Here is a 27334-nt window from a genome sequence, read left to right as displayed (position 1 = left end):
CTGGGAACCAAGATAGTGGAGAGAGCAGTAAGTTGCTCTTATCCTCCTTTAATGACCTTGAAAAACCCAGGGAATATTGCTACAGGAAAAATCCTGGAACAGTGGAGCCAGCAGAAAGACAAGGCATAGCAGTCTTTTACCTTGGGAAAGAAGGGAGGGAGATGAGCATTGTTTGAACTTTACTCTCATTGAAGTTGGCTCAAGGAGGGAATAACCTACTTAGTTTGGTATAGAAATCTAACTTGCCCTATAGGCAGTTGGAGGGAAAAGGGGGAAAAAGGTGAGGGAGTGACAGAAGGGAAAGAAGAAGTAGTAAAAGAAAAGGGATTGGGCTGCCAAAAGGGAGGGCAGATTGAGGAAGGTGGTGATCAAAAGCAAAACTCTAGTGAGGAGGGAAAAGGAGAAAGGAGAAAGAAAGGAATTTGGATTGTATGCCACTTGGTGCATGTATGTTTAGTATTGATATTACTTCATTGTCTGTAGTACCTTTTAGCAAGATGTAGTTTCCTTCCTTATCTCTTCTAATTAGGTCTGTTTTTGCTTTTACTTTGTCTGAGATCAGGATTGCTACCCTTGCCTTTTTTACTTCAGCTGAAGCACAAAAGATTCTGCTCCAGCCCCTTACCTTTCCTCTTTGTATGCCTCTCTGCTTCAAGTGTGTTTCTTGTAAACAACAAATTGTAGGCTTCTGGTTTTTGATCCATTCTGCTATTCCCTTCAGCCTTATGGGACAATTTATCCCATTCACATTGCCAGTAAGGATTACTATCTGTATATTTCCCTCCGTTTTGTTCTCTTTCTCCCTTTATCCTTTTCCTCCTCAGCAGTGTTTTGCTTCTGTCTATCACCTCCCCTGATCTGCCCTCCCTACTGTCTGTTCCTCCCCCTTTACTTAATCTCTTTCTCTCCTACCTCCCTGTCAGGGAAGACAGGTGCCTATATTCAACTGATTGTTCCCTCTTTGAGCAAATACTGATGAGAGTAAAGTTCAAGTGATGCTCATTGCCCATCCTCCAATCTTTTCCTGCACTGTAATACGTCCTTCATGCCTCTATATGAGAAACAATTTACCCCATTCTACCTCTCCCTTCCTTTTGAGCCCTGTGTACTACACTTCTTTATCCCTTAATTATTTTTATGTCATTTCTTCCAATTCACTTTATACCCATACCTTCTGTATATTCCTTCTAGCTATACTATTAGTGATAGATTTTTTTTTTGCTTTTTTTTTGGAGGGGGGAAGGTAGGGCACTTGGGGTTAAATAACTTGCCCAAGGTCACATGGCTGGTTTTTGTGTGTATGTTAAGTGCATGAGGCCATATTTGAACTCAGGTCCTCCTGACCCCAGGGCCAGTGCTCCATTCATTGAACCACCTAGCTGCCCCAACTGATACAGTTTTTAAGAATTGCAAGTATTATCTTCCCATGTAGTAATGTAAATAGTATAGCTCTATTGAATCCCTTATATTTTCTCTCCCTTTTCCACCTGCTTATGCTTCTCTTGGATCTTGATATTGGAATTCAAATTTTTACTTTAATTTTGACTTTCTTATGAAAACAAAATCTAACCATAAATCCTTTGCCTTCTGGAACATCACATTCCTTTAAAACAAACAAACAAAAAACCTCGGAACCCTTAATGTTTTAGCTGTTTAGTGCTGTGTAGTCCTAATTGTGACTTTCAGATATTTGAATTGTTTCTTTTTGTCCACTTGCAATGCAGTATTTTTTCCTTGACCTAATAGTTCTGAAATTTGACTGTAATGCTCCTCGCAGTTTTTATGTTGGGATCTCTTTCCTGATGTGATCAGTAGATTCTTTCAATACCCATTTTGCCCTCTGGTTCCAGGATATCAGGGAAGTTTTCCTTGATAATTTCCTGAAAGATGTTGCTCAGGTCCTTCTTTTGATTATGGCTTTCAGGTAGTCCAATGATTCTGATATTGTCTCTCCTGGATCTATTTTTCAGGTCTGTTCTTTTTCTCATGAGGTATTTTACATTTTCTTCTATTTTTTTCATTCTTTTGAATTTGTTTGATTGATTCTTGATGTCTCACAGAATCATTAGTTTCCACTTGCCCAGTTCAAACTTAAGTTGCTTTCCTCAATTAGTTTTGGTACTTTCTTTTCTATTTGACTGACTGTACTTTTCAAGGAGCTGTTTTCTTCAATGGATTTTTAAATTTCATTTTCCATTTGGCCAATTCTACTTTGTAAGCAGTTGTTTTCTTTTTCCATGCTGTTGATTCTTTCTTTTATTTCATAATTCTCTTACATCACTCTCATTTCTTTACCGAATTTTTCTTCTACCTCTCTTTTATGACTGTTAAGCTCCCTTTTCAGTTCTTCCATGAGTTCATTCTGGACTTGAGACGACTTTCAATTTTTCTTTTGGGTTTTTCCCATAGACATTTGGACACTGCATCCTCTTTTGAGTTTGTGTTTTGATCTTCTCTATCACCATAATAATATTCTATGGTCAGATTCCTTTTTTGTTGTTTTTTTGTTCATCTTTTTGTGACTTTTTTCTTTCTTTTATATTTGATCTCTGCTCCTGGGATGGAAGGAGCACCATCTTAGGATTCTTGTGCCAGGAGCTAAAAGCCCTGGTAGTTTATCTGGTGCTGTGTTGGTGTTGCCTTGTAGCCCACCGGGGACCCTATGTCTGATGCTGCACTGAGGGACTGGGGTGGGAGGTAGATGGTGTTGCTGGAGGGTATAGGGGTCTGGCAGTTTACCTGGTGCCAAGCCAGTGTCCTAGTGCTAGTGCCAGGCATGTGCTGAGGCCAGTTGGGTATTTCTGCATTTCCCAGGGCCACATTGAAGGATGTGGTGGTCTGTCTTCTGGAGGTTGCCTGTTTACCTGGGGCTAAGCTGAAGCACATGGAGGTCTAGCCACTGGAGGTTCCTTTTTACCAGGAGCTACACGGAAGCATGTGACAGTTCTCAGAGCTGGAGTCTACCCAGTCCCCTGGCAATGCTCAGGCATGGGGGTCCTTTTGTTGGCATTCACCTCCTCCACCACGCCAGGGCTCAGGATCTCCCACTGCTTTGCTGAGGTAGGACTTGCTACTGGCTTGCTGAGATGCTTCCCATTCTGGACTGCACTCCCCCTTTACCTGTATGAGGCAGATCTTTCTTGTCAATCTTCCAAGTTTCTTAGACTCAAAGATGGTTTCATTCAGTCTTTTTTGCTGGTTCTGCTGTTCCAGGATTTGTTTGGGGGTGCTATTTTATGGTCGTTTGGAGGTGAATATAGGAGAGTTACAGTGATTTACTGCTTATTCTATCATCTTGACTCCCAGAAGCCCTGAATGTCCTTTCTTAATGTCCTTCCTTGCACCCAGAACTTAGTAAATGATACTTTACTTGGATTCCCAGGTATACCAACTATAGTGCCTGGTAAAAAGTAAGTGTCCATTATACACTGGAAAACCTTGCAGAATGTTCAGTCTTATGGCAAGGGAAATACTAAATAACTGGGAAAAGACACATTAATAAAAAGGGAGTACTGGATTTTTTCTCTTAGACTCTAATTTTTTGTCTCATGAGTGTTGTACATAAGGCCACCTGGGTCAGAAAGGTCCTGCTAGATCTGTCCTTGTCATAAGTTTTTTAAAAGTTCAGAAATATATGGCACTCTAAGGTTTACAAAGTCCTTTCTTCCCACAGAGGATAACAAACTTGTGTCACTATGTCTTGCTTCCAATGTTGCTAGCACCTGGGAGACAGGAAACGGGAAAGATGTGACTCCTCTCTTCTATTTCCCTCATGTTTTGTGATTAGAATGGCTTAGCTGACAGGGGTGGAGAGCCCATGGCCTTTTAACTGAGTCCAAATTTTACAAAACAAATCTTTTTATTAAGGGAATTTATTCTGTGAAGTTTGGATTCAGTCAAAGGGCTACACTAGAGGACCTAGAGGGCCACATGTGGCCTCGAGGTCCCAGGTTCCCCACCTTTGGAGCAGGTAAGGTATCAGGAGGGGCCTGAATAATAAAAAGTAGGTAAAGGCAAAATTCCCTTAGGTGGACAAGGATGACAAGTGATTTGACTCAGAGAGCCTAAGAGCATGGTTCTGCCCACCATCAGAATCCTAGGATTGGAGAGAAGGGAAAGGTGATCTCATCTAGCCTCAAGCATTCAGGCATACATTAATATATCAAGCACATTCTTGAGTGAAGGAACTCGCAATCACAACCTGTCTTAAACTTACTGTCTTAGAGGATTGCCTGTGCCTCGGAGATGCCTTGGTGGCTCCCCATTGCCTCTCAGATAAAATACATATAACTCTGTCTAGCCTTTCAACCCTTCACAATCTGAGCCCAGTCTATCTTTGCAAAATGATTTCACAGTACTCTCATGTATTCCTCTTTATAGCCAAGCTAGCTTACTTCATGTTCTGCTTACACAAGATTTCATGTCTCACTTCCAGGACTTGCATGCTCTGATCCACATGACTGAAATGACCTCCCTTCTCTTCTCCAACTCTTAGAGACCCTGCCTCCCTTTAAGACTCAGCTCAAACCCCACCACTAAGAAGATACTTTTCCTTATTCCGATTCCCCATCTGTTAGTGCCCTCAAATTACCTTGCATGTATTTTATGCATAGTTTGTATTTGCTTATCTATATACATATTATTTCACCCAAGTAGAGTATAAATCCCTTGAGGGCAGCATCTGTAGCACCAAGCAGAGCACCTTACACATGGTAGGTACATAATAAATGCATGGTGAATTAGAATTCAAACCAAGTCTTCCTTACTACAAGCTTAACACTTGGTCCCTTGGGTCACACTCAAATGCCTTCAGGCATATGGATACATAAACCATTCACAGCTTATATTTCTTCATTCTCTTTCTGCAACCCTTCAATGATATCGAGATACAGTCACCATGTTTAATGATTTGTAGTGGAGAGAAAAGGAAGAAACCTGAAATTAAGAGTCTCTAGAATATCTAAGCCAATTGGTTACTGTATCTAATATACCTCTCCCCCCAAAAAAAATTAACAGTAACAATATGGAATATGGTTAAAAGTACTTGGTTCAACTTTTTAGCAGTAGGGGCACTGAGAAGTTAGGAAGTAGCTTCCTTTGCTTTCTTCAAAACCTTTAAGCATAGCTTCCTATGCTATCATGACTCTGAAGGTCTCCAACTTTCCCCACATTGATTGGCAGAAGAAGGGAGAGAGCTGATTAGAAGCCAGAGTAGAGATCGACCTGTTTCAAGGAAAAGATAACATGGCTGAAGCAGGGTAAGAAGCCTGGCTTTAGAAACAGGGGTTCTGGATTCAAGCTCATCTCTGATACTTGTTATTACTTGTGGGACCACTGTAACCCATCTGGGCTTTAGCTTCCTCCAATTTATAAGAATGGAGTTGAATTAGGTGATCTCTGAGATACTCCTGGCTCTAAATCCTATGATTTGGGCAAAACTCAAAACATTAAAAGTAATGATAACAATGAGGAGGAAGAGGTCGAAGAGGTTGAAGAGGAGGAGGAGCAAATTTGAGAGTAGAAATCAGCTTTCCTTGAGCTTTTCTCTCTCACCATAATTTAAAGTAAGATCCTCTAGTTATTCAGTCTAGCACTAAGTAAGGTATTTACTTTCAAGATATTATCCCTTTTGGGAGGAAATAATTAAATGACTTTATGGCTGCTAAAGATCACCAGATATTCAATGGACTCAAAGTCACAAAGTACAAAAAGTAGATTAAAAAGTTAAAAAAAAATGGGACCAGGAATCACTACACAGGGGCAGCAATCTTCAGTGGAACATCCCCCCTGAATCTGTAAATGTTAACAATCCACTGTACCCCATAGAGGAATGGGGGTGGCACATACCGCTTGGCAAATGACTTCTACTTTGTCATGATGCCATCAGGTGTACTGAAGAGAGTGCTAGTGTCAGGAAGCCTTGGGTTTGAATCCTGCCTAATAACTAGCATTTATCTAGCATGTTAAGATTTGCAAGGTGTTTTACGAATATGATCTCGTGTTCCTCACAACCTGGGGAGGAGAGTGCTGTCCCCATTTCACAGTTGAGGAAATTGAAGCAGATGAAGGCTACATGACTTGCCTAGAGTCACAAAGCTAGGAAGTGTGTGAGGCCACATTTGAACTCAGGTATTCCTGATTCCAGGTCCAGTGTTCCAGCCACTATACCACCCAGCTGACTAAAATCAAATAATAGTCAATTGGTGAACTGTTAAATAATAGCAATAAATAATAATTGTGTGTGACTCAGCAAAATCTCTTAACTGCTATGAGTTTGTTTCCTTATCTGTAAGATGGATGGATATAATAACAGGACCTATTTCACCAGTTTTTCAGGATCTGATGAGGTAATGAATGAAAAGAACTTAGCAGAAGTTAACATACTATATAAATATGACCTAATAGGTATGGATTTTCTCCTCCCCTAAAAAAAAATCCCAAAGAATTTTGAATTACAGCAAGAAAGTTGACTTTTCCCTGATCTCTTTTCTCCCACTTAGTCCTATTATTTTATTATACCAAGTTCATCTAGATCACTTCAAGTAAATCTCAGGAGACTGGGTAATATTATATATGGTATTTCTTGGTAGAAGTACAGTAGAATGAATTATGGTTAAAATTTCAGTTTAAATTCTGTCTTGACATGTTTTTCTTTCAGGCAGACACTTGGAAATATTATAATCTATATTTTAATGTTTATTTGTTTCAAAAAGAGTATTTTGGACAAGTCAAATGAAAAGTCTAAAGTCCTTATAAAATTGGCTTAAATCACAATCCCAGCAAGTGTTTCTTAAAAATAATAGACACAAGTGACCATTTCCAAGCAGTTTAATGCACTTAGCCAACAGGTATTAACAGTCTTTCTGGAATAACCTAATACCTTAGGCTTATTTTCCAGTCTTAGTTCAGATGCATTCTAGTCCTCCTCAAAGACAGTCAGGACAAGGCAATTACTTATCTTTGCCTTTGTCCTTATGGGTAAATGGCAGAGAGGAAGGAAGAAGCTTAATACTACTTTTCTGAGCAAAGCATATTTTTAGAGAAAGCTGCAAAAGTGTGTTTCCACAATGAATACAATCCTCTATAGTTCCTTTCTGTAACAACAAGGCCATATGATTAAACAGGATTTCCCCTCACCCCTCAAAAAACCGAAAATAACAGGAGGGAGCAATAGAAAAGGGACTGGATGGAGAAGGACCTAGAAGAAAAGTTGCTATACCATGACCCCTGTACTTGGTGCTGATCACATACAGGTCTGTCGACTTTGCCTTCATGAGAGGTAGAGAGCTTGATGAGGAAAATGAACAGGAGGGATAAAAAGAACACCAAATCAAAGCAAGATCAGCACTTTGTAGTCCTAATGATCAAGGTGGGAGAGGGGGAATGGAAAATTAACAGTTTAAGCCTAAGATGATCCAAAATCCAACTGGAGATTTTGTTTAAGTTGTAAGGGGCCCTTGAACCCTCCTCCTTGTTTTCCAGATGTCCAGGAGTGCGAGTGCAGGTTTCTTGGAAAGGGTGGGAGGGAAAGGAGGTTACAGTATAAGAGGAATAGAAAGAGATTCCTTGACAACACTGTTCCTATAAAAGGGAACAATGCATGTGAGGGGGTTTGCCCTTCACAGTCCAGCTCCATTCTAGCCTTCCAAAGTGATTTCATATTACCTCCTAACATGCACTCTTCAATCTAGACAAACTGGCATGCTTGCTGGTTTGTGTATGTGGCATTCTAGCTCTTGCTTGCATGTTTTTACATAGTCTAACTCCCCCCACACATAAACTCAAATGCTCTCCCACCTCCCCTCGACTTCCTGGAGTCCCTAGGCTTACCTTAGGTGCCATCTCCTAGATAAGGTCACTGCTGATCCCCTCAACTCTTAGTTCTCCCACTTGAATTGCTTTGAATTTACTTCATATACAGTTATATATGCACATATTGTATCCCTCCCCCAGTAGAAACCCTCCCAGTTTTGTTTTTGTCTATGTATCCCCAGTGCCTCTTCTAGCATGATGCCCAGCACAGGCTCAATAAATGCTTGTTGAATTGAATTAGCATGTATGCTAATATTAATATCCAGAGAAAACCTTCTCAGCCATACCAGGGTGTAGAGCTTATGAAGCTTTCCCTGATCTGCTCTTCCTTCCTTTGCTTAAGGCCTTTCCTCTTTGAACTTTGTTCTGTACCTCTGGTAATGCTCTCATCATGTCATGTTTTATATTATAGCAAGGCATGTTAGGTCTTACTCTCATTCTCCTCTCCTCTTCCTGGCCCCAGATTACAAGCTCTCTAAAGGCAATGAATGACACTGTCTTACTTAAATTTTGATTCTGTCTCAGCAGTTAGGTTGGTGTTCTATACACAATAGGCACTTAATAAATGTATTATACTGTCCAGTCTACAGAGAAACTAAGGACTTCCACCACCACCCCCAAATCCATATGCATGCTGCCCTAAATTCTCCCCTAAAACATGATGTCACTGTCAGAGAGAGATTAGTCAGATTCGGGGCATAAAATGCTAAGCAGTGTATTCATTGTAAGGAATACTGGGACTCAGTTACCTCAGTACTACCTTGACATTAGTCTCACTGATGTATAAGCGGAAGGTAGCCTTATCTTCAATGGCATTCAATAGACCAGAGCTACACAATCATTATATAACCTTAGCTTAATGTAGTCTGGCTTGTTGTAAAAGTGCCATTTAGATATGTCCTTTGTTTTCAGAGATCCAAGGCTAAAAATAATGTAACTCTGCAAACATGCACTTTTTTATTATATAAAAGAGAAAAGCTGTTAAATAATATGTAGAACAGGCTTTAGTGAGCACTGTTATGAATATAATATGCTTGTGTGTATATGTATAAAATTTATATGTATTTCTTATGTATGTAAACACAGTGATGGTTCACCTATAACAAGCCTGGAATTTACAATAAGGCAAGGGACCACTAGAGGAAGTATTATTGGTTATAAAAAGAATCACAGAAATAGGAAAGCTGAGGGGCTGACATCCCCAAATTCAAGTCCTGGGGGACAGTGGGTGTGAAGCCACAGAGATGGAGCTGTAATGCCAAGGCTGAGAAACAGTAGGACCAAACTGGTGGGAATAGATGTATTTGAAGAGGAGTAATATGAAATAATTCAGGAAAGATAAGTCAAAGCCACACAGTGGAGAACTCCAATGTCAGGCTGAAGAATTGGCATTTCATCCTAGAGGCAGTGGGGAACAATGGCTTACAAAATGCCTTGCATATATAATACACATCCATTAGCTCCTTTGATTAAAGTAGAACACTTTTTAAATTATTACACTTTTCAACAAGCTGCATCAGAAACTTTATAAGACCTTGGAAATGACCTTGAATTCTTAAAGATTTTTCTAGAAGAGGAACACAATTTGTGACAGGTCCGACTGTCAGACCACATGGCTGTTGTCAAAGGAACAGCCCAGCTAAATTTGGAGAGGAGCATAACTAGACTAGGTTGACTAGAAGGAGATGAAATTTACAGTAACATTTTACTAAAATAATATAACATGTATGTAGATAAGTAAATTGAAGGTAATTGCAGGATAATTAGAGTACAATCACATGTGGAGAGGCCATCAACAAAGGCTTCCAGGAAGCACCCAAGTTAAGCTCTGAAGGCAGCTAATCAATCACTCAACATTTCTTAAGGTCTCACTATGTGCCAGATAATGGAGTAAGTTGGGACAGATCCAAAGATCCCTCAAGGAACTGAGCCTTTATAAGGCAGGGGTGCATTCAAGTCCTGGAGGACAGTGGGTGTGAAGCCCCTGAGACAGAGACGGAATGCTAAGGCTGAGATATAGTAGGACCAGATTGGTGGGAACAGACAATATTTGAAGGGGCATAATATGATATAAGCCAGGAAAGATAAATTGAAGCCACATAGTGGGGGACTCCAATGCCAGGCTGAAGAATTGGCATTTTATCCTTGAGGTAGTGGGAAAACAATGACACACAAAATGCCTTGCATACATAATCCATGTCCATTAATTCCTTTGATTAACTTAAACTTATTATACTTTTCAACAAGTCCTACAAGCTGCATCAGAAACTTTCTATGACCCAAACCACATTAACTTTAAAAATTAATTTAGACCCCACCTTCCCTGCATAAAGCACCAAATGATTTACAACCTCAGTGCATGGTTGTGATGTTAACAACTCAAAATGCCTTCATCTGCTTCAAAAGTAGGAGTGATATATAGCAACAAAGAAAACAGGAGAAAAAAATTGTATTTTCCAATTTAAACTAAAGGTAAACCCTTCCTAAAGGTAGGCAGAATCCCTGCTTAGAGCCCTACAATTGGAAGTTCCCCATTAAGAAATTCAGTGTGAACTTGGTGCCCAATATCCCAGAACCCTCCCTCTCTCAATCTTGCCTCCAATCTAGTTTGAGTATGTGGATGATTCATTCAGAATGTGAAGATCCCTGGATGCAAAGCATCGCACAACGGCATCTGAGAAATTCCAAGGACCGTAATGTTGGGGTTGGGTTTTCATTTTTAAACAAAGCAATATTGTTTTGAAAGTAGTGGGACATTTAAGACAACAGTTGGGGTTTTTCTTTCAACATTAATATATCCCTATTGCCCAGATACAGATGTTTAAGACAGCCAGTACCCAGTGAAAGTACACCAGATACTCAGAGTCATATCAGATCTCCATAATGCAGTGGTCAGGAACGGACTGCTAGACCAAGTTCCTGGTTTCTAGTGCTAATGTAATATATGACTTGGTTCTACCAAATCAAAACCATCCCAAGACTCTGAGCATTCCCATAAGTAGGTAATAATGACCTTATGTGCAATTTTAATTTCAGATGGGAACTTTCAGCCGGTTACAGGAAAATCCAATTTTAAATAAGGGGCTATTAACTTTTTTTGTGTTGTGGACCCCTTTGGCAGGCTGGTGTAGCCAACAGACTTCTTCTTAGACAATTTTTTTCCACCCAGAATATAAAATACATAGGATTACCAAGGAAGGTAATTATATTAAAACACAGTTGTCAAGATATTTCATTTAAACAAATATTCACCATCCCAGAGTTTAGAACTCCTATGGAAATAATCACCTAAAATCAAGCAAAGACACTGTATTCCTCACACTAATATGGAGACTCAAGTGCATACACAGCCCTAAATGGCACCAAGTCAGTCTCAGGAGTCAGGAAAACTTTGATCTGTTGGCAGGCACTAGCACCCCCATGCCCCCCTTTTAAATCCCCACCACTAGCTCAGTGCCTGACACATAGTAGGCACTTAATAAATGTTTATTAATGGATTGATTGACTTCTGCCTCTGACATAAACTGGCTAAATGACACTAGTAGGGGACAATTCACTTAAACTCTCAGTGTTTAGGTAACTCTCTAAGCTTATACATCAAAGAGCAAGGGTAGATCACAATGATAAGAGGGAGTTTCCTAACCAAGGATATCAATGAAATCATAGGTCTGGTTAAAAAAAAAAAAGCCTCATTGGCATAGCGCCATTCATGTTTATTGCTTCGGTGGTTGACTTGCCAATATGGATTTTCAGCAACAAGATAAAAACCTTAGGTGTCCCAAGAAATGAGCCTCACGGAAAAGCGAAAGTAGAGAGGCTCTTTCTAATGTGATTGTTTAGTTATGCACAGCAGCTGCGTGGTATTTCTCTCCTCTGGCAGATGAGACATTATTACTGAAATACTGTAAATATCATAGGTGTCTTAGTCAATGACATGGGGCATAGGGAGGAATGTGTAAGAGGAGCCATTGAACACCGGAAGCAAGGACCCCGGAGAGAAATGAGATAAAAATCATGGTGGTGGAACCTGCAGCTGTATCCAGAAGGAAATGACACTAATCGAGTCAGGTAGTTTACCTCCACGTGAAATGCATTACCGTGCCAGACTCCCCAGCAGTAGCTGGCAAGGTAGCCCTTCTACCTGTTACTGCATTTTTGATACGTTAAGAAGTAAGCCACAAGGTGTCACAGTGCTTCAGCCAGCAGCCAAGGATCTTGTCAGTCTAGACACGCAGGTTGGGGCTGAAGGTTCCCTACCAGGGCTGACACAGCTTTCTACTAGAAGTCTGTGTCACACTGCAGATTCCCAAGCACTTCTCTTTAGGGGAAATGGGCAGGCAAGGCCAGCCAGGTTGCTTCTAATCTCTGCCCTGAGGGACATATGGAATATTCCTCTTTATAACCTGATTTTAGAGGGGGCTGTGCTTAGCATCCTGGCATCCTAACTGAGTTTCTTGGATTGGATTAGGAACCCAGTGAAAGCCCAGGCACACTCAGGATTTGTTTTGCTTTTTCGTTTTTGATTTTTCCTTCAACATAATGACACACAGAGGGCACTACATCTTGGAATATGGTCGTGATTTTCAATACAAAAGCTCAGTTCTTAATACTTAACTTAGGGTGTGTCAGGAGGATAATTACAACTCGAATTTATGGAAACATGAATGTACACAGGATTCCAATCTGCAAAATAGTGGCTCTTCCGTGATAGGTAGCTAGATAATGGTTAAGCAATTATCATATTTAACTGTGGAGATGCAGGTAATACATCTCTGTCAGGAAGTAGAATAATCAGTCTTTCGGGGAAGTTACAATGCAGATATTGTGACTTGATTATTAACAGGGGTAACTAATCTGTAGCGACTATCATTCTAAGATTTTTTAAAAAGAAATTCAAGGCTAATGACAAAACATATCTCCTTTCTGATGTCAGAGAAGTGGTAGACCACGGGAGCAGAGTGAAGCATACTGCATCATGAATGTTCAATATGGTCTATTTATTTTACTTAACTGTAGTGATTTTGTTCAAGGGAGGGTTATTTGGGGGGCAAGGGCAGGTTGTTAGGAATTTATGGGGATAAAAGACAAACAAAGAAAAAATTGTTAGTTAAGGGAAAGTAAGTATACTCAATTGTTTTTTCATCTCTTTTATTTCCTGATAGGTATTAAGAGATAACAACTAGAGATACATGAGTGCATAGGCCAAGGAGCATCCTGGAGGTCAAAGAGGTGTTGAGAGAAGATGACGGACTATGGATACATGAAATACTTTTAACTAGATGCTGTTGTTCAGCAGTTTAACTCATGTCTGACTCTCTGTGGCTCCATTTAGGCTTTTCTTGGCAAAGACACTAGAGTGGTTTGCCATTTCCTTCTCCAGCTCATTTTACTGAGATGAAGAAACTGAGGCAAACAAGGTTAAGTGACTTGCCCAAGGTCACATAGCTAGTACGTGTCTGAGCAGGTCTTCCTGACTCCAGTCCTAGTATCTCTATACACTGTGCCATCTACCTCCACCAACTGGATGTTAAAATGTTTATATTCTGTTTTGTCAAACATAAAAATCTCACGTCAATACTGCCTTCAACAAAGTAGATTTTCAATACATATATATATATGTACACACATACATATATGTATACACTATATATTAAATATATGTATGTGTACACTTTTCAGAGTTTTGATAAATGCTAAATGATTGCCACAAATTTCCTTCTACAACACAGAATGGTAACTAAATCTTTATAAGCCCCTGGGCAAAGGTTGGTATGGGGTATTTAAAATCATTGAATTGGGTGGGGTGTTGGTGGACACCTGGTTCACCCCCTGCAGTCACCCTTTCTACAATGTCTTTGACAGGTGACCATCTAGCTTCTGCTCACACGCTTCATTTCTTAGGAATTTTTTTCCTCTTGACTTTATCCATAATCTTTCTACCTATAACATTAATTCGCTGTTGCTAGTTCTGCTCTCTCTTGGTTCTCTTTATATTTGTTCCCAGTCTCCTTTCCTAGTTCTGTATCCACATCACATCTCATACCTGTGTGTGGCCCCCAAAGCGCTGTTCTAGGCCTTTATCTCTTCTTGATCTATATTCTCTTACATGGTGATGACAGCAGCTCCCATGGGTTCAATTATCATTTCTACACAGATTATTCCCAGATTAATATATTTGGCCCAAGTCTCTCTTCTGAGCCCCAGTCTCACAGCCTTTCGGACATCTCAAAATGGAAGTCCTGTAGCTATTTCCAGCAGCTCTCCTCTTCCAAACTTTCTTCAAAACTACTGAAAGCACTGTTGGCCCAGTCATCCAGGTTTGCGAACTTGACCTCTCCCTCTCTCTCACACCACATATTGAATCCGTTGCCAAATCTTATCATTTCTATCTTTGCGACATCTCTCCTAACTGTAACTTTCCACTAGAATACACCACCCAGAACAGGTCCTCACCATTTCTCCTGATTCACTACAGTAGCTTTCTAATTATACTTCCAGCCTCCATTCAGTCCCCACTCCAATCTATCTTCCCCACATCTGCCAAAGCAATTTTCCTAACCAATCCAACCATGTCACCCTTCACTCCACCCAATAAAACCAATGGCTCCCTTTTACTTGAGGATCAACCATAAAGTCCTCTGGTATTTATAATTATTCATAACATGGTCCTTCCTACCTCTCCAGCCTTCTTATATCCCTCTACATATTTTACAATCCCATCACAATGGCCTACTTACTGTCACACTCACACACGCACACACATACACGCACACAAATATACATTCTATCTCCCATCTCACCTTTGTAAAAGCTGCCCCTCATGCCTGGCATGCTCCTCCTCCTCCCCTCTGCTTCTCAATGTCCCTGGCTTCCTTCAAAGACAGGTCAAATCCCACCTACTTCAGGCAGTCCCCCCTCCTCCCCAACTGCTAATATCTTCTCATCTGAGATTTCCTTCCCTCTACTTTCTATATTTTTATATGTATATAGTTATTTATATATTGTGTCCCCTATTAAAATGTGAATTCCTTAAGGACAAGCACTGTTTTTGTCTCTCTCTGTACCTTCAGTGGTTAGTCAGGTTAGGTTCCTGACACATAGTAAACACTTAATAAATGCTTATTTGCCTGGCTGACTGCCCTTCCCCCACCCCCTGCCCAGAGCAACAAAGAATAAACTTATTTCCTCCCTTAGATGACAGTCCCTAAAATATTGGCATATCACATCCTATGGTCCAATAAAGACCAGGTCCTGGTTCTAGATAAACTGTGGCTCAGATAAATAGTAGGAATTGTTTTTCCCTCTTATTTTTTGACTCCAAAGCACATAACAAAGTACTTTACATATAGTTGGTGCTCAATAAATGTTTGTTGTTTGCTGGATGTTCTGCTGAATCTAAATTCTCCCAGCCTCTAACAAAGAGGACACTCAGAGAATCCTCCATCTGTCACAAAAGACAGGTGAATTGCTGGAGGAGAGGACAGGCTTAGGCTGACTAGCTTCTGGTAAGGAATCTAACACGGATTTTCAAGATGTGAAAAAAGTCCATTTACTTCTTTGAAAATTCCTAATCAAACTCATTTAAATCCAAATCTGTAAAGTACATGACCTGATACAGTCATACTAGCTCTCCAAACAGAAATACTCATTCTCACAACAAAAAGAGCTCCAAAGTACTTCCAGCTTAGATATGCTTCTAGCTTACATGTTCCCCTATTCCTGGAAAGAACAATTTATCCAGTTCATCTGAAAGGATCAGCCATTTATGATATGACATCCTGAATCAAGCCACTAGAACACATGCAAGCGCACACACATATCAACAATCTACACACACACACACACACACACACACACACACACACAAACATACACACATGCACACAGCCCTTTACTTCAGAATCATAGAACACTCACTAGGGATGGGAGGGACCAGGGATCATCACAGTGGTGTCAAATTCAGACAGAAACAGAACCACTAAATTTTACAAAAGGATCCCTGCAGGCCAGATAAGGACTTTGAAAACAATATATTACTACTGTCTATGTTCTGTTGTATTTTTTACTTATTTCATGAAATATTTCAATGCCATCTGAGCCTGGTTTGCTGAACTAAGGAATGCCACAGGTCACATGTTCAACATCTTTAAAGGAGAATCCTTTACAGATGAGGAGGCTGAATCTTAGAGAGGTACATGTGCATTATACAACTTCAGATCATTATAGAGAAAGAATTTACCTCAAAAACAGTGATAATGTGCTTTGATTAAGATATAAAGTGGAAAAAGTATTGGTTTTAGACTCAGAGAATCTTGGTTTATACCCCAGCTCTGCTATATACCATTATGACCTTGGGCAAAGTTACTTTAAACTCTTGGCCTCAGTTTCCTTATCAGTAAAATGAGAAGGTTGAACGAGATAAGGGGTTCCTAAGCTTCTTGTTGTGCCCTTTCAGCAGTCTGGAAAAGCTTATGAATCCCTTCTCAGAAAAAAATGTTTTGAAATGCACAAAATTAAATATATAAGTTTACAAATGAAACCAATTATATTGAAATAAATATAATTTGTTTTTAAATCATCAAACCCAGGTTAAGAACCCTTGGACTAGATGGGTTCTAAAGTCTGATCTAGCTATAAAACAATGACTGCATAAAATGAAAATATCAATGCATCAATAGGTAAGCATTGTACTTTCCAGTGTTTCTTTAGTAGTGGGGATGGATTAACATTGTGCCATCCATACTCTCTCAGTTACTCTATTACTCAGGAATTTGGAAGACACTCACCTGGTTTGGATGATCCAGTTAGATAATTTTGCTCTATGTGATCAGCAGCACAGAGAAAAGGTTATTGGACTTTCTGGGTTGGCATCTAACTTTCTAGTCTCCTTACTTTCAAGCTCTAACCAGTCAGACTTGGACAAGTACATTGATCTGCTGGTCAAATGCTCTTGCAAAAATTAGAATTATCACTGTAATTTCTATCACAATCTTTTGGACTACCCTATCATATAACACCTTGGTTGTTTGGTGAAAATCAGTTGTGTTTACTCCAATCACCAAAAATTTTGAAGGTCAAGATGAGAGACACTATTCCTGAATGAGAGATACATGTTTTTGATTCAACTGAGTACAGGTAATAGCTTTGACAAATGATGGTTCTTAAGTAATTTGAAAGATTTTATTTTTCAAACCAGATATAGTTAGAGATGTACCACCCACAACTAAATAAATATATTCAAGAATCCTAAGCTTGCAATATTTGCAAAGCTGTTTTATTTGTTTAAAAAAAAAAGGCTGTATATTCTTCATGAAAAACAAACTGGTGAGGACAATTGTAATAAAAGGAGATTTACAGCCTGTTCTCCATACACTTTAAATTGATTTCTTTCTCAAACCCAAACAGAAAGCTAAACATTTACCAAATGTATACAGTTTGATTTTTTTATCATAATGCACTTTCCTCCCAAAATTAAGCTTTCATTGATTCTAAGCTGATAAGAATCTGCCTTGAAAGCAAATTGACTGAATTCCCCCCTCCTGGCCTCCTAAGAATTGTTAGTTTGTAGCAATTTTTAATTAAAAACAGCTCCCACAGAAGAAAATAGAAAAAAGAAAACTTCAGGGAAAATAAAATCAGTCCAGCCGTCCTTCAATTTCTTCTCTAAGGCCATGTTGATATAAAGGAGAGTTTGGAAGCTCCCTCCTTGAAAAACGCCCTTTGGGTTTCTGCTAACCATTGTTAAAATAGGTTTGATCTCATCCCCTTCTTCCCCAAATTCTTATTAAATTGCAAATTTTTAGGGTACCTCAAGGAAAGAGCAACATTATTTTCCCTCAATTCCTAAAAACAAGTTATCTCAAAGCATTTCTTTTTCTTTTTTCCCCTCCGAACTTAAACATCTAAACTCATTTTAACGACACTCTATCTACACAAAATCAGTGATAACAAGCTGCTCCAACAATAAATATGAGGTTACAACATGAATCCTTGTGACTGAAGCATGCAGAAATGAAGCTGCAGGAGTACGAATTTTTTTTTTCACAGAGAATTTTGATGGCAAGCTGGGGAGAAAACAACTAAACAATAGACATTAAATGCTAGAGTCGCCAAAAAATATTTGGTTCAGTACCAACATTCATGTTAAACTCCATGGAACTAAAACTTTATCAGCCTAGAATGTTACTTATGTGTATTTGTTCTGAACTGCAATCATAATTTTCTCTTAATCCTGCAGAGGGTGGGGAGCAGGGAGGGGAGGAATAATATGAAAGAAAAGTTACCATCACGAGGCATCAATGAAAGAGACATAGATATGTGGGGTCTGTTAATAATTTTGGCCCTAACGGCCGTCATTAAAAACAAAACAAAAAACTTTAATCTTTAAAAGAGGATCTTGCTAAAGGGAAAGGAAGCCAGGCCTCTTGGAAACAGAAACTACTAGACCACCTGAATGAGTAAAATAAGTAAATGGAACGAACACAGCACCAAGTTACTTCAATAAATGACAACTTTTTAAAAATCAGTACTTGTTTTGTTACTAAAAACCCAAATTTTAAAAATCCAATCAATGTGAAATAGTCATTTTATTTTTCTCCCTTTTTTGTTTCAAGTATATACACATATATATGTATATATGAATCTCTGTATGTATGTGTGTATACATATATGTGTACATAACCATTTCTTTAATATAAGCCAAGTAATGTGATCAAATAATCATAATGTTCCCTATCAAAATTTTTCTATGAAACACAGAAATTTAGTGGCACTCAACTTTTTTTTTTCCTCTTTTCTTCTTGATTCCAGGACCTATACATGTTATGATCATATAATTTAGTGTATAATCATAACCAAATTAACAAATCAAGATTCTCTAAAAATATGCTCTGGATGTCAAAATGGGTGTTTTGGAAAAAATAAAGTTCAGCAGAAGTATTCCAATGAAAAAGATCACTTTTTCCTCCTTTCACTATAGGGATGTTGAAGCACTCAATTGTAAGACAAAACTCACAAGAAGAATCTGAGTATTAAATTCATTTTTATGAAATTCTGATCTGATTTAGATAACTACACATGCACATTCTTTAAAACAACAAAGAGTGCATTTTACTAACATTAAAAACATACTCTAAAATATATTTATATTCCTTTAAAAGGATAAAGGTGAGATGCTGAAATGCATTCGTTTGTAAATCTTTTATTCTCCACAATGATTAAATTACCTAATTCTAAGAGTTACCTAATCTACTAAAAATAAATTTGGTAGTAGGGATTGTGGGGTGGGGGCTTAGTAGGGGAGAAAATTAGAGAGGAGATAGGAGAATGCCATCACAGCTCTCTTCCTCTCAACCAAAAGGCATACACCTTCAAAAAATTAAAGTGTTAGATATGAATTTCCATGAGCTACCATCCAACTTCAGCTGTTATTATTAGCGCAGTTTTCTCTCAGCACCTAGCAAAATATGTTGCATGTTGTAGCAAATGATGTTTGCTAAATTAATGTATTACTACCCATAGTTTTATTTTGTTTTTCCTGCACTATTACCCAGGATTTCAATACTACTCTTATGGTTAGCCTAAGGATTATCAACAGAACTGTAGGGTACTAAATAAAATGAAAGGCTTTCAAAGTAATCTTAGAACTAGAAGGCATTTTGGAGATCATTTAATCCAACTTATTCACTGCACAGATGGGTAAACTGAGGCCCAGAGGAGGTGAAGTGAATTGTCCAAGGTCATACACCTAATTAGTAATGGTAGGTCTGGAGATAGACACCAGATCTCCAGATCTCTGGTACAATTGCACTTCCCGCTACCCCACACTGTCTTTCAAAGCAGACTAAAGTTATAGTCTAGCCTTCTTGGCATGTCAAACTGCCCAAGAAACTAATCATACTTTACTAACTGTTTCTGGTTGAGTTTAGTTTTGTTTAATCGGAAGGAATGTCCCATCCCCTTTACTGCCTTCATACAATTTCCTGGATGTCAGATTTAGACACAGGGTGTGGTTTTCTCAATGTATGTAAGGATCTTGGCTTATTTATCACTTTTCAGCCCCCTAAAGGAAAGCATATATATATATATATATATATATTTCCCCCCTAAGAAATTCCTACAACATTTAACTCCCTTTATTTTCAACGCAGGAACTTTTCATTGGCATGATGCAAAATAAACACACTACAACCTTTTGGATCAAGCCCAGACTCATGTAGCCAGAGTGGAAAGTAGAGACAATTACCTAAATAACTTGGTGTGGGTGTAAAGAAGCAAGGGATATCAATCTACTTCAGGAAGGTGGGTGGGGAAAAGAGGTGGGGGTGGGGCAGGCAAAAGGTAGGGAAGAGTATTGATCTCATTATCCAAAGGGCTGACTAAAACAACTGAGTTCATTGGACATATACTTTGCATTGCCTTAGTTTCAAATCTACTCTGTAATACAAAAACAGTTGTTTTGGAAGGCTGATCCATTACTTTGTTCATGACCATAGGCAAGCCACTTAACCTTTCTTGCCTCAGTATCCCTATATGTAAAATGAGCATAATAATATTTGCACTGTATACACCATTATTGTGATGGGAAAAGTTGATAAACCTTAAATTAGAAACATGCATTAGTACTGTACTATTGTCACAATGATTCTTTAAACCAGTGACACACAGGCTACTCCTGAAGTAAAATTGTCTTACTTTCCAAATACATGATATGCCAAAATCATGTTTGAAGATAATATTCTAGGGATACTGATTTGATTCTATGTTTATATTACACATGATTGCACAAATGCAAGCTGTCATGTGAACTGATTTAGGTAATTTACTCACATTTCTAATCAGTGGCAAAAAATAGTCTTAAAGTTTGAAAGATTTAGTTTGATGTATTGTCTTCATTAAATATGCCAGATCAAGCCCCTACTTTTATGGCTACAGAGGTAAAAACAAACAAAACTACTAAATTTTAGGATACTGTCAAAGAAATTATTCTATGAAAAAGTTTAAAGGGTTTCTAAACATTTTTTTTCCTAAACAGAGAAGCACTCTAGGCTTTAAAAGAAATACAAAACTTTAAACCAAATGCAAAATAATAATAATAATTATAAAAGTTTGAATTCCTACAGTTTGACAAAGAAAATGTGCTGTTTTTAAAGAAACAAGATACAAATCATCTTTTCAAAAGTCCTCACTTGGATATAAAACAAACCTACCAACTTCACTGTATCCTGCTGAAATTTATGAGGGTTAGTGCTAGTAGGTATGGCTAGTCTAGCAGTTCAGAACTGGCCATACAATGTTTGAAAGAGAACTAGTAAATACAAAATATCAGAGTGAAATCTGCCTTGGCTCCCAAAATAGGAAAGGGAGTGAAGTGAAGAAATCTCCTTACACAACTTCTCTAAAACTTTCTGAAATCTTCCTGCAAGTTGCTTTTAAATCTTACTGCTACTCACAGATCACATTTCAACAACTAAAAATCTCTTTTCTTATACTAATTATGTCTCCTCCCCCCCAATCAAATACTTTCACTGTATTCACAAGATATTTTCTTTCCTTCTAATTCTTTAAAGACATTGTACTTTCTCCAATAGTTTGTACAGGAATTTGATTCTAATGCCCAGTTGTGAGATTTTGAATGGAGCACCCCCCCCAAAAAAAAGAGACAAAAACAATCATAAGTCCCAGGCAGCAATTAGTGTCCTCTATGCAAAACACAATTACTTCTAAAGATTCATTGGCTTCTTAGATTTTAGTGATGTTATGAATTTCATACAACATTCATGGAGCAATATGTAAGGAAAATATCAGTGATAACAGTTTTAAAAAAATCAGTCCTTTGCCAGCAGTTGGCCAATCAGAAAGCAGGTCACATCTTGTTAGCTGTATCATATACATTAAACGTCATGAATTCTCCATGGCTTAGCTGACAATCCATGCATGTGTTGTTGTTTGTTTGTTTTTTAATGAAAACCTTGAGTAGTTCCTTTCAAAAGTTATAATTCAACCATCAGATTCATCTAAAATTTCTCCCAAATCATTCACTCTAGCTCCACACAAATGCACTGGACATTTGCAATCTGCAGATTGTTAATTTTCTAAGATTTATACTTCAAGTGTTGTCAGGGCATCCTCACCAAACTCCCCTTGGAAACATTTCAGTATCAAGCATGAGCCCTGGCATCAACACAGGCACATGGACCCAAATGCAGCCTAATTTAGCAGGCATGCTTTCACTCCAGAAAGTAAGGTTTCATTAAATATTGAAATTGCAGGAGGCGAGCTTTAAGTTTTTCATTTCAAAGTCCTCCCAAGTATTTCTATTATTCCTGTTCACTTAAGTGCTTCCACCGGAGCTTGCTCGTCTTAAATCTCAAGTGTGTAAAAATTAGGAACAGTTTCTACAAAGCCCTCACACCAGTCCACGTTAGGAGGTACTCTGTCAGCTGTGCGATAAAGTCAGGAACTGATCACTTCCCCTCCCAAAGGCAACTGCGTTCCAAAATTAATACAGAAATATGTGCATATTTTATGACGAACATGTGTTCCTTAAGGACGACTCATAGGACAAGTTTTTCAAAAGTGTGCTCCTGGGGCTCTTCCGGGGTTACCTTTACATTTTGGGGGGTGACTTTGAAAAAACAAACCCAAGAAAACAAATGCAGTTTCCCGGCAACCCCCCTTCTGGAATTTATAAAGATTATTTCAACTCATGCAAATGACCATCCGATACCTTGCAAGATACTCCCAGGCTATGTCAGCAGGACGGACACCCTAGCACTTTAAAACAAACCACTTTAAAAAGAAAGAAAAAAACAGCAATAAGAAGAAAGAGGCAGCTTTTGCTTAGATGAAGGGAGGGCTTTGAGAATTCAACCTGAAGTGCTGCTGGGCTCTATTTCCAGATTTCAGCATCAACTGTGGTCTGCTCCAAGAGTTGCAGTACACGGCAATAGAATGAGAGATCGCCCACTGAAACTAGTGCATTAACGGGGGCGCGGGGGGGAGTGCATTCCAGGGTCTCCCCGGGCTGGTTAATGGGATGGGACGCTTCGGCTGGATTCCCCCCCTGAAGCCCCTCGTTGACCATGCATGGCCAGCCAGGGAAGGAAGGTTGGGGCACTTACCTCTGTGCGAGACTGCAGCCTCTTGTTCATCTCATAGACTCGGTACTCTGGTTGCACCATGTACGGTGTGTGCCTCCTATAAAATGGGCCGAAAGGCGAAGAATAGAAGGGGTCATGTGGTGTGCTGGACATCTTGCCTGCTTGGAGGAAATCAAGCTATAGAGAGTATCACCAACATCCATACAGAGCACATGGGCTGTGTGTTCTTCCCAGTACAAAGTAGCTGCGCGCAGACACACGCGCACACACACGCACACACAGAGCCACAGAGACACACTGACTGGAAACTGCTGTGGGAGCCCTCTCTCTATAGCAAGAGGCAGAGGCAGAGAGAGCAGGAGAGAGGAGGGAGAGCGAGCGAGAGCGAGAGAGCGCACGAGAGAGGAGGGAGAGGGAGAGAGGGGAGAGAGAGCACAAGCTCCAGAGAGAGAGAGGGAGAGAGAGAGAGAGGGAGGGAGGGAGAGGGAGAAAGAAAGAGAGAGGGGGAAGAGAGAGACGGAGAGAGACTGGAGAGCTTCAGGCACAACTGCTCGGGTTTGTTTTTTTGTTTTTAAAGAAGCAGTATTTGTGGAGAGGTCATTTCCTGTCCACACTGTAGACTAGTTCAAAAATATAATTTTCCTCCCAGTCTGACAGAGGTCTAAGGTTTGGTTTTAATTTTTCCCAGCCAGGACCCCTTAGGAACAGAGCAGGCAGGCTTGTTAGCACATAGATGGTTTAACCGCTTGCCTGAGCAGCCCAGGTTTGGTCAATATCAGAAATGTGATTTACTACCAAATCCGTCAAGCGCAGGGGACAGCAATACCCCGCATTTTGGGCGGGCGATTCACTTCGAGAGAAGGATGCCTCTGTGAGGATTTCTTGCCACTCGGAGGATTTGCATTTGCCTCCAGTAGGTACAGCAGTTGTCACATCCCTGCACTTTGCTTGCCCTCCCCAAGGAAAATCCCAGGTGTTGGGAAGGGATTAGCAGCCTAGGTAACCTACTACTTATAGAATCAATAGAAAGGGCTAACTTAACCCCAGACAATCTGAATAACATCATTTATGATAGGGAGAAATGGAAAAAGCAACCCCCCATGCCAACATACACATATGTATGTGTGTATGTATGTATGTATCTATTAAAATCAAAGAAATGGATGTCTCACTAAATAACCACGGAAAATTCAGCTGAGTAGTAAATTGCAGATAATCTACTGATCATCCTTAAATAATATATCCAACCGTAATGGAGAAGCAGGCCTTCATTTCCTAGGGCTCTTGAAGTATATAAATCTTCTCCCAATTGCAGTGTATTATAACTAGAAGTAAGCCCAAGCTGCTTACTGGGGAAAAGGGAAATCACCTTCTGGTGAAAATTGGGTGATCTAGATGACAATTAAAGTTTCCTGGAGCCATCAAGTCCAGAGTTTGCCCAGTGAGGGACTTAAACAAATACTTAATATCTGGGGAAATGAAATAAGTTAAGAAATCACATAGGAAAGTTCAATAAGAAAGAGACAGAGACAGACAGGGAATGAAGACAGACAGGCAGAGACAGACATTCAGAGACAAAAAGAGAGACAAAGGCAGATAAAGAGTCTGGGAGATCATTGAAGGTCATGATGTGTTTAGGAATTAACTGGAAAAGAGGTGCAAATGAGACATTTCCTTAACTTCAAAGTTGAATGAATTTACTGTTTCAAATGTGATCCTGCATTCTCTAGATTCACTAGACAAAAACAGGGTACATTGTCACTAATCCTGTAGTCATACTATAGAAAAATAAAATTCCCTACATTCCCAGCTCAATCAGTTCTTTTTTCATAATGTACAAGAACCTGATGCATCCCACCCCATACTTCTAGTAATACTAAACCCAGTGTTGCTGGTCAGTGTGTGATTAGAGCAGGTATTATACTAGGCACGCTCGGAAATTTTGCAAGGAAACCCCAAACCAGCCAAGCTTGCTTGGTATCAGGTTTCATTACAAATCCAAGACCTGGACCAAATTTGCTGCGAGGTTTGTCAAAGCACACAACTTTTTAGAGGCAGGATTTCAAATAAATTGGGGTTGATTCATGTTTTGGTGTGGAGACCACTGCAAACCCCAATGATTTCTTGTTTTATAAACCTCCAGAGTGAAAAACTTGTGCTTTCTTGGGGTCCCATTTTATATTCACTTAACCATTTGAGCACAACATTCAAAGTAAGCATGGAACTACAGGAGGCTGATAATCAAAACCTGGAACAGTCAAGTGACCCCTTTGGATTAATACAGACTTTCTAGGAGGCTAGGATTTTGCTCTCATTAATCCCATGTATCCACAGGGACAGACTGCTGCTAGATCTAATCAGAAATAACTTCTTCTTGCGGGCACTGTATAAGGGTTTCAAGATCAGAAATGCCAGCATCCTCAGGATGCTTAAAGAGAATTGGTAGGTAAACAAGGAATAGATATGGAGAAAACACAGTGGTTTTGACTGAAACTACTTGTCTGCAATACTTTCCCTTCTCCTCTCAACTTCTCCACATGTGATCCACCCTTAATGGTCCAGCTTAAATCCCATACCTTCCATGATGCTTTCACCAGACATAATTTTCCTTTCTCTCCTCTAAACTTCAATGGCCCTTACAATCATAAGGTCTTCTCATCATAGAATTTAGAAATGGAAAGGACCTTAGGGACCAACGAGTTCACCCTGCTCATTTTGCAGCCTATATCAGTGGTTCTCAACTTTTTCAAGTGAGAAGACCTTTTTTTAGGATTTAAAAAATGCAAAGAGCCTCATATGTAAGTGTAATGCTAGTTAGTAGCCACTGGTTGTTAAAATATGTAACAATAAAAAAGCTACTACAAATTCAGCAACCATTCGAAGTGAAATTCTGATATATCAATAACACATCTATAGACATTTGAAAATAATAATTCATGTTTGTTCAAGACATTTAATTTATTCAGTCCTTAGTCAGTATATTATTTACTTGTGGTTTGCAAATAGGTCTATGGACTGATTATAAAAAGTCAGTGGCTTGCCAGTCCCCACATTTTAGCCCTTAATTGGTGCAATTTGGTGTTGTTTGGTCTTGTTTCATGGATGCGAACTCTTGTCTCCCCAACTAGATTGTAAGCTTTTTAGATACCAAATACTACCTCTATATCTCCCAAAATTTATCAGTCAATACAATGCTGAGTAATCAAGCATTACTTATTTCTTCATTGATTGGTCAATTGATGAACCCTGGTAAAAGAAATGAAATTCTCTCCCTTGGAAGGCAAAGGAACTCATTCACTATATACCGTGTGATCAAGTGGAAAAAATAATATGCTGATACCCCCAAAGACTCAATATATTTAATCTGTTATGAAGTCCTACTTTTTAAAATGGGAATGCCATAACAATTGTATTGATTTGTATGTGTTTGCAAATTAGGTCAAGTTCACACTTTTTAACCTGTCAATCATACTCTTTCATGATTTCCCCTGATCAAAACTTACCCAACTTTATCTTTCCTTTACTCCTCAGGCTATATTTTTTTATATGGGAAGTATGCTCATCATTCCCTACCAAGACTACATTCATACATACCACTGAGTCTTTGTTCATCCAGTCCCCTACATTGTGATTTCTCCCCAGAATTTGTTCCTCCATTCTTTGCTTGTTTAAATCCTATAAATGTTTCAATGAGCAGGTAGGTGGCACATTGGATGGAATATCAGACCTGGAGACAGGAACATTCATTTTCCTGAGTTAAAATCTGACCTCAGACACTTACTAGCTGTGTGACCCTGGGCAAGTCACTTAACCCTGTTTGTCTCACTTTCCTTCTCAGTAAAATGATCTGGAGAAGGAAATGGCAAACCACTCCAGAATCTCTGCCAAGAAAACCCCAAACAGGGTTAGGAAGAGTTGGACATGACTGAAACAACTGAACAACAAAAATGTTTTAATATCTATCATATTATAAAGTCCTCACCCTCAAAGACCTTCCAGTCTGGTATCCAACACAGATAGGTAGAATATACAACTGAATAACATATTAGAAAGTTAGAAAACAAGCTGTATGAGTTCTGAAATAGATGATCATTGTTATCTGAGGAATTATGACAGCTTCCTAAAGGAGGTAGCATTTGAATTGAGCTTTGAAGGATAAGTAGAAATTTCGTAGATGAAGAAGAAAAATGAGGCATTGGATTGGGACAATATAGCACATGTTTGGAGGATGACTGTCTCCTGATAATAATTTATTAAATGTCTGATTTATACCAGGAACTCTTTTGGGCACAAGAAATCTAAAGACAAAAATGAAATAGTCCTTGCTTTCAAGGAAATTTCATTTGATGGGCAAGGGGAGAAAACATACATTTAAGTGTAAGAGAGACAAATGTGGGGGGGGGGGACAGGGAAGACGACTG

The 27334-nt window shown here is 39.1% G+C and overlaps 1 protein-coding gene across 7 annotated transcripts in view; it reads right to left on the bottom strand.

Annotated features, from left to right (window-relative positions):
- LDB2 (LIM domain binding 2) overlaps positions 1 to 23630 on the bottom strand; it is a 412576-nt gene extending 388946 nt beyond the window's left edge. For 2 of the 7 annotated variants that reach the window (XM_069069334.1, XM_069069360.1), the window contains exon 1: positions 22935 to 23627. In XM_069069334.1, the coding sequence (XP_068925435.1) occupies positions 22935 to 23066 (132 nt within the window). In that variant the 5' untranslated portion in view covers positions 23067 to 23627. Of the gene's footprint in view, positions 1 to 22934 lie in introns of all 7 variants that reach the window. The other 5 variants (XM_069069351.1, XM_069069370.1, XM_069069342.1 and 2 more) reach the window with 4 other exon arrangements.
- Positions 23631 to 27334: the final 3704 nt, after the last annotated feature.

Source organism: Petaurus breviceps, unplaced genomic scaffold (assembly GCF_028583685.1).
Source record: "Petaurus breviceps papuanus isolate PSGF00001 unplaced genomic scaffold, PetGlider_PUasm1.0 140, whole genome shotgun sequence".
Taxonomy (NCBI): domain Eukaryota; kingdom Metazoa; phylum Chordata; class Mammalia; order Diprotodontia; family Petauridae; genus Petaurus; species Petaurus breviceps.
This window is presented reverse-complemented; position numbering and strand designations above follow the sequence as displayed.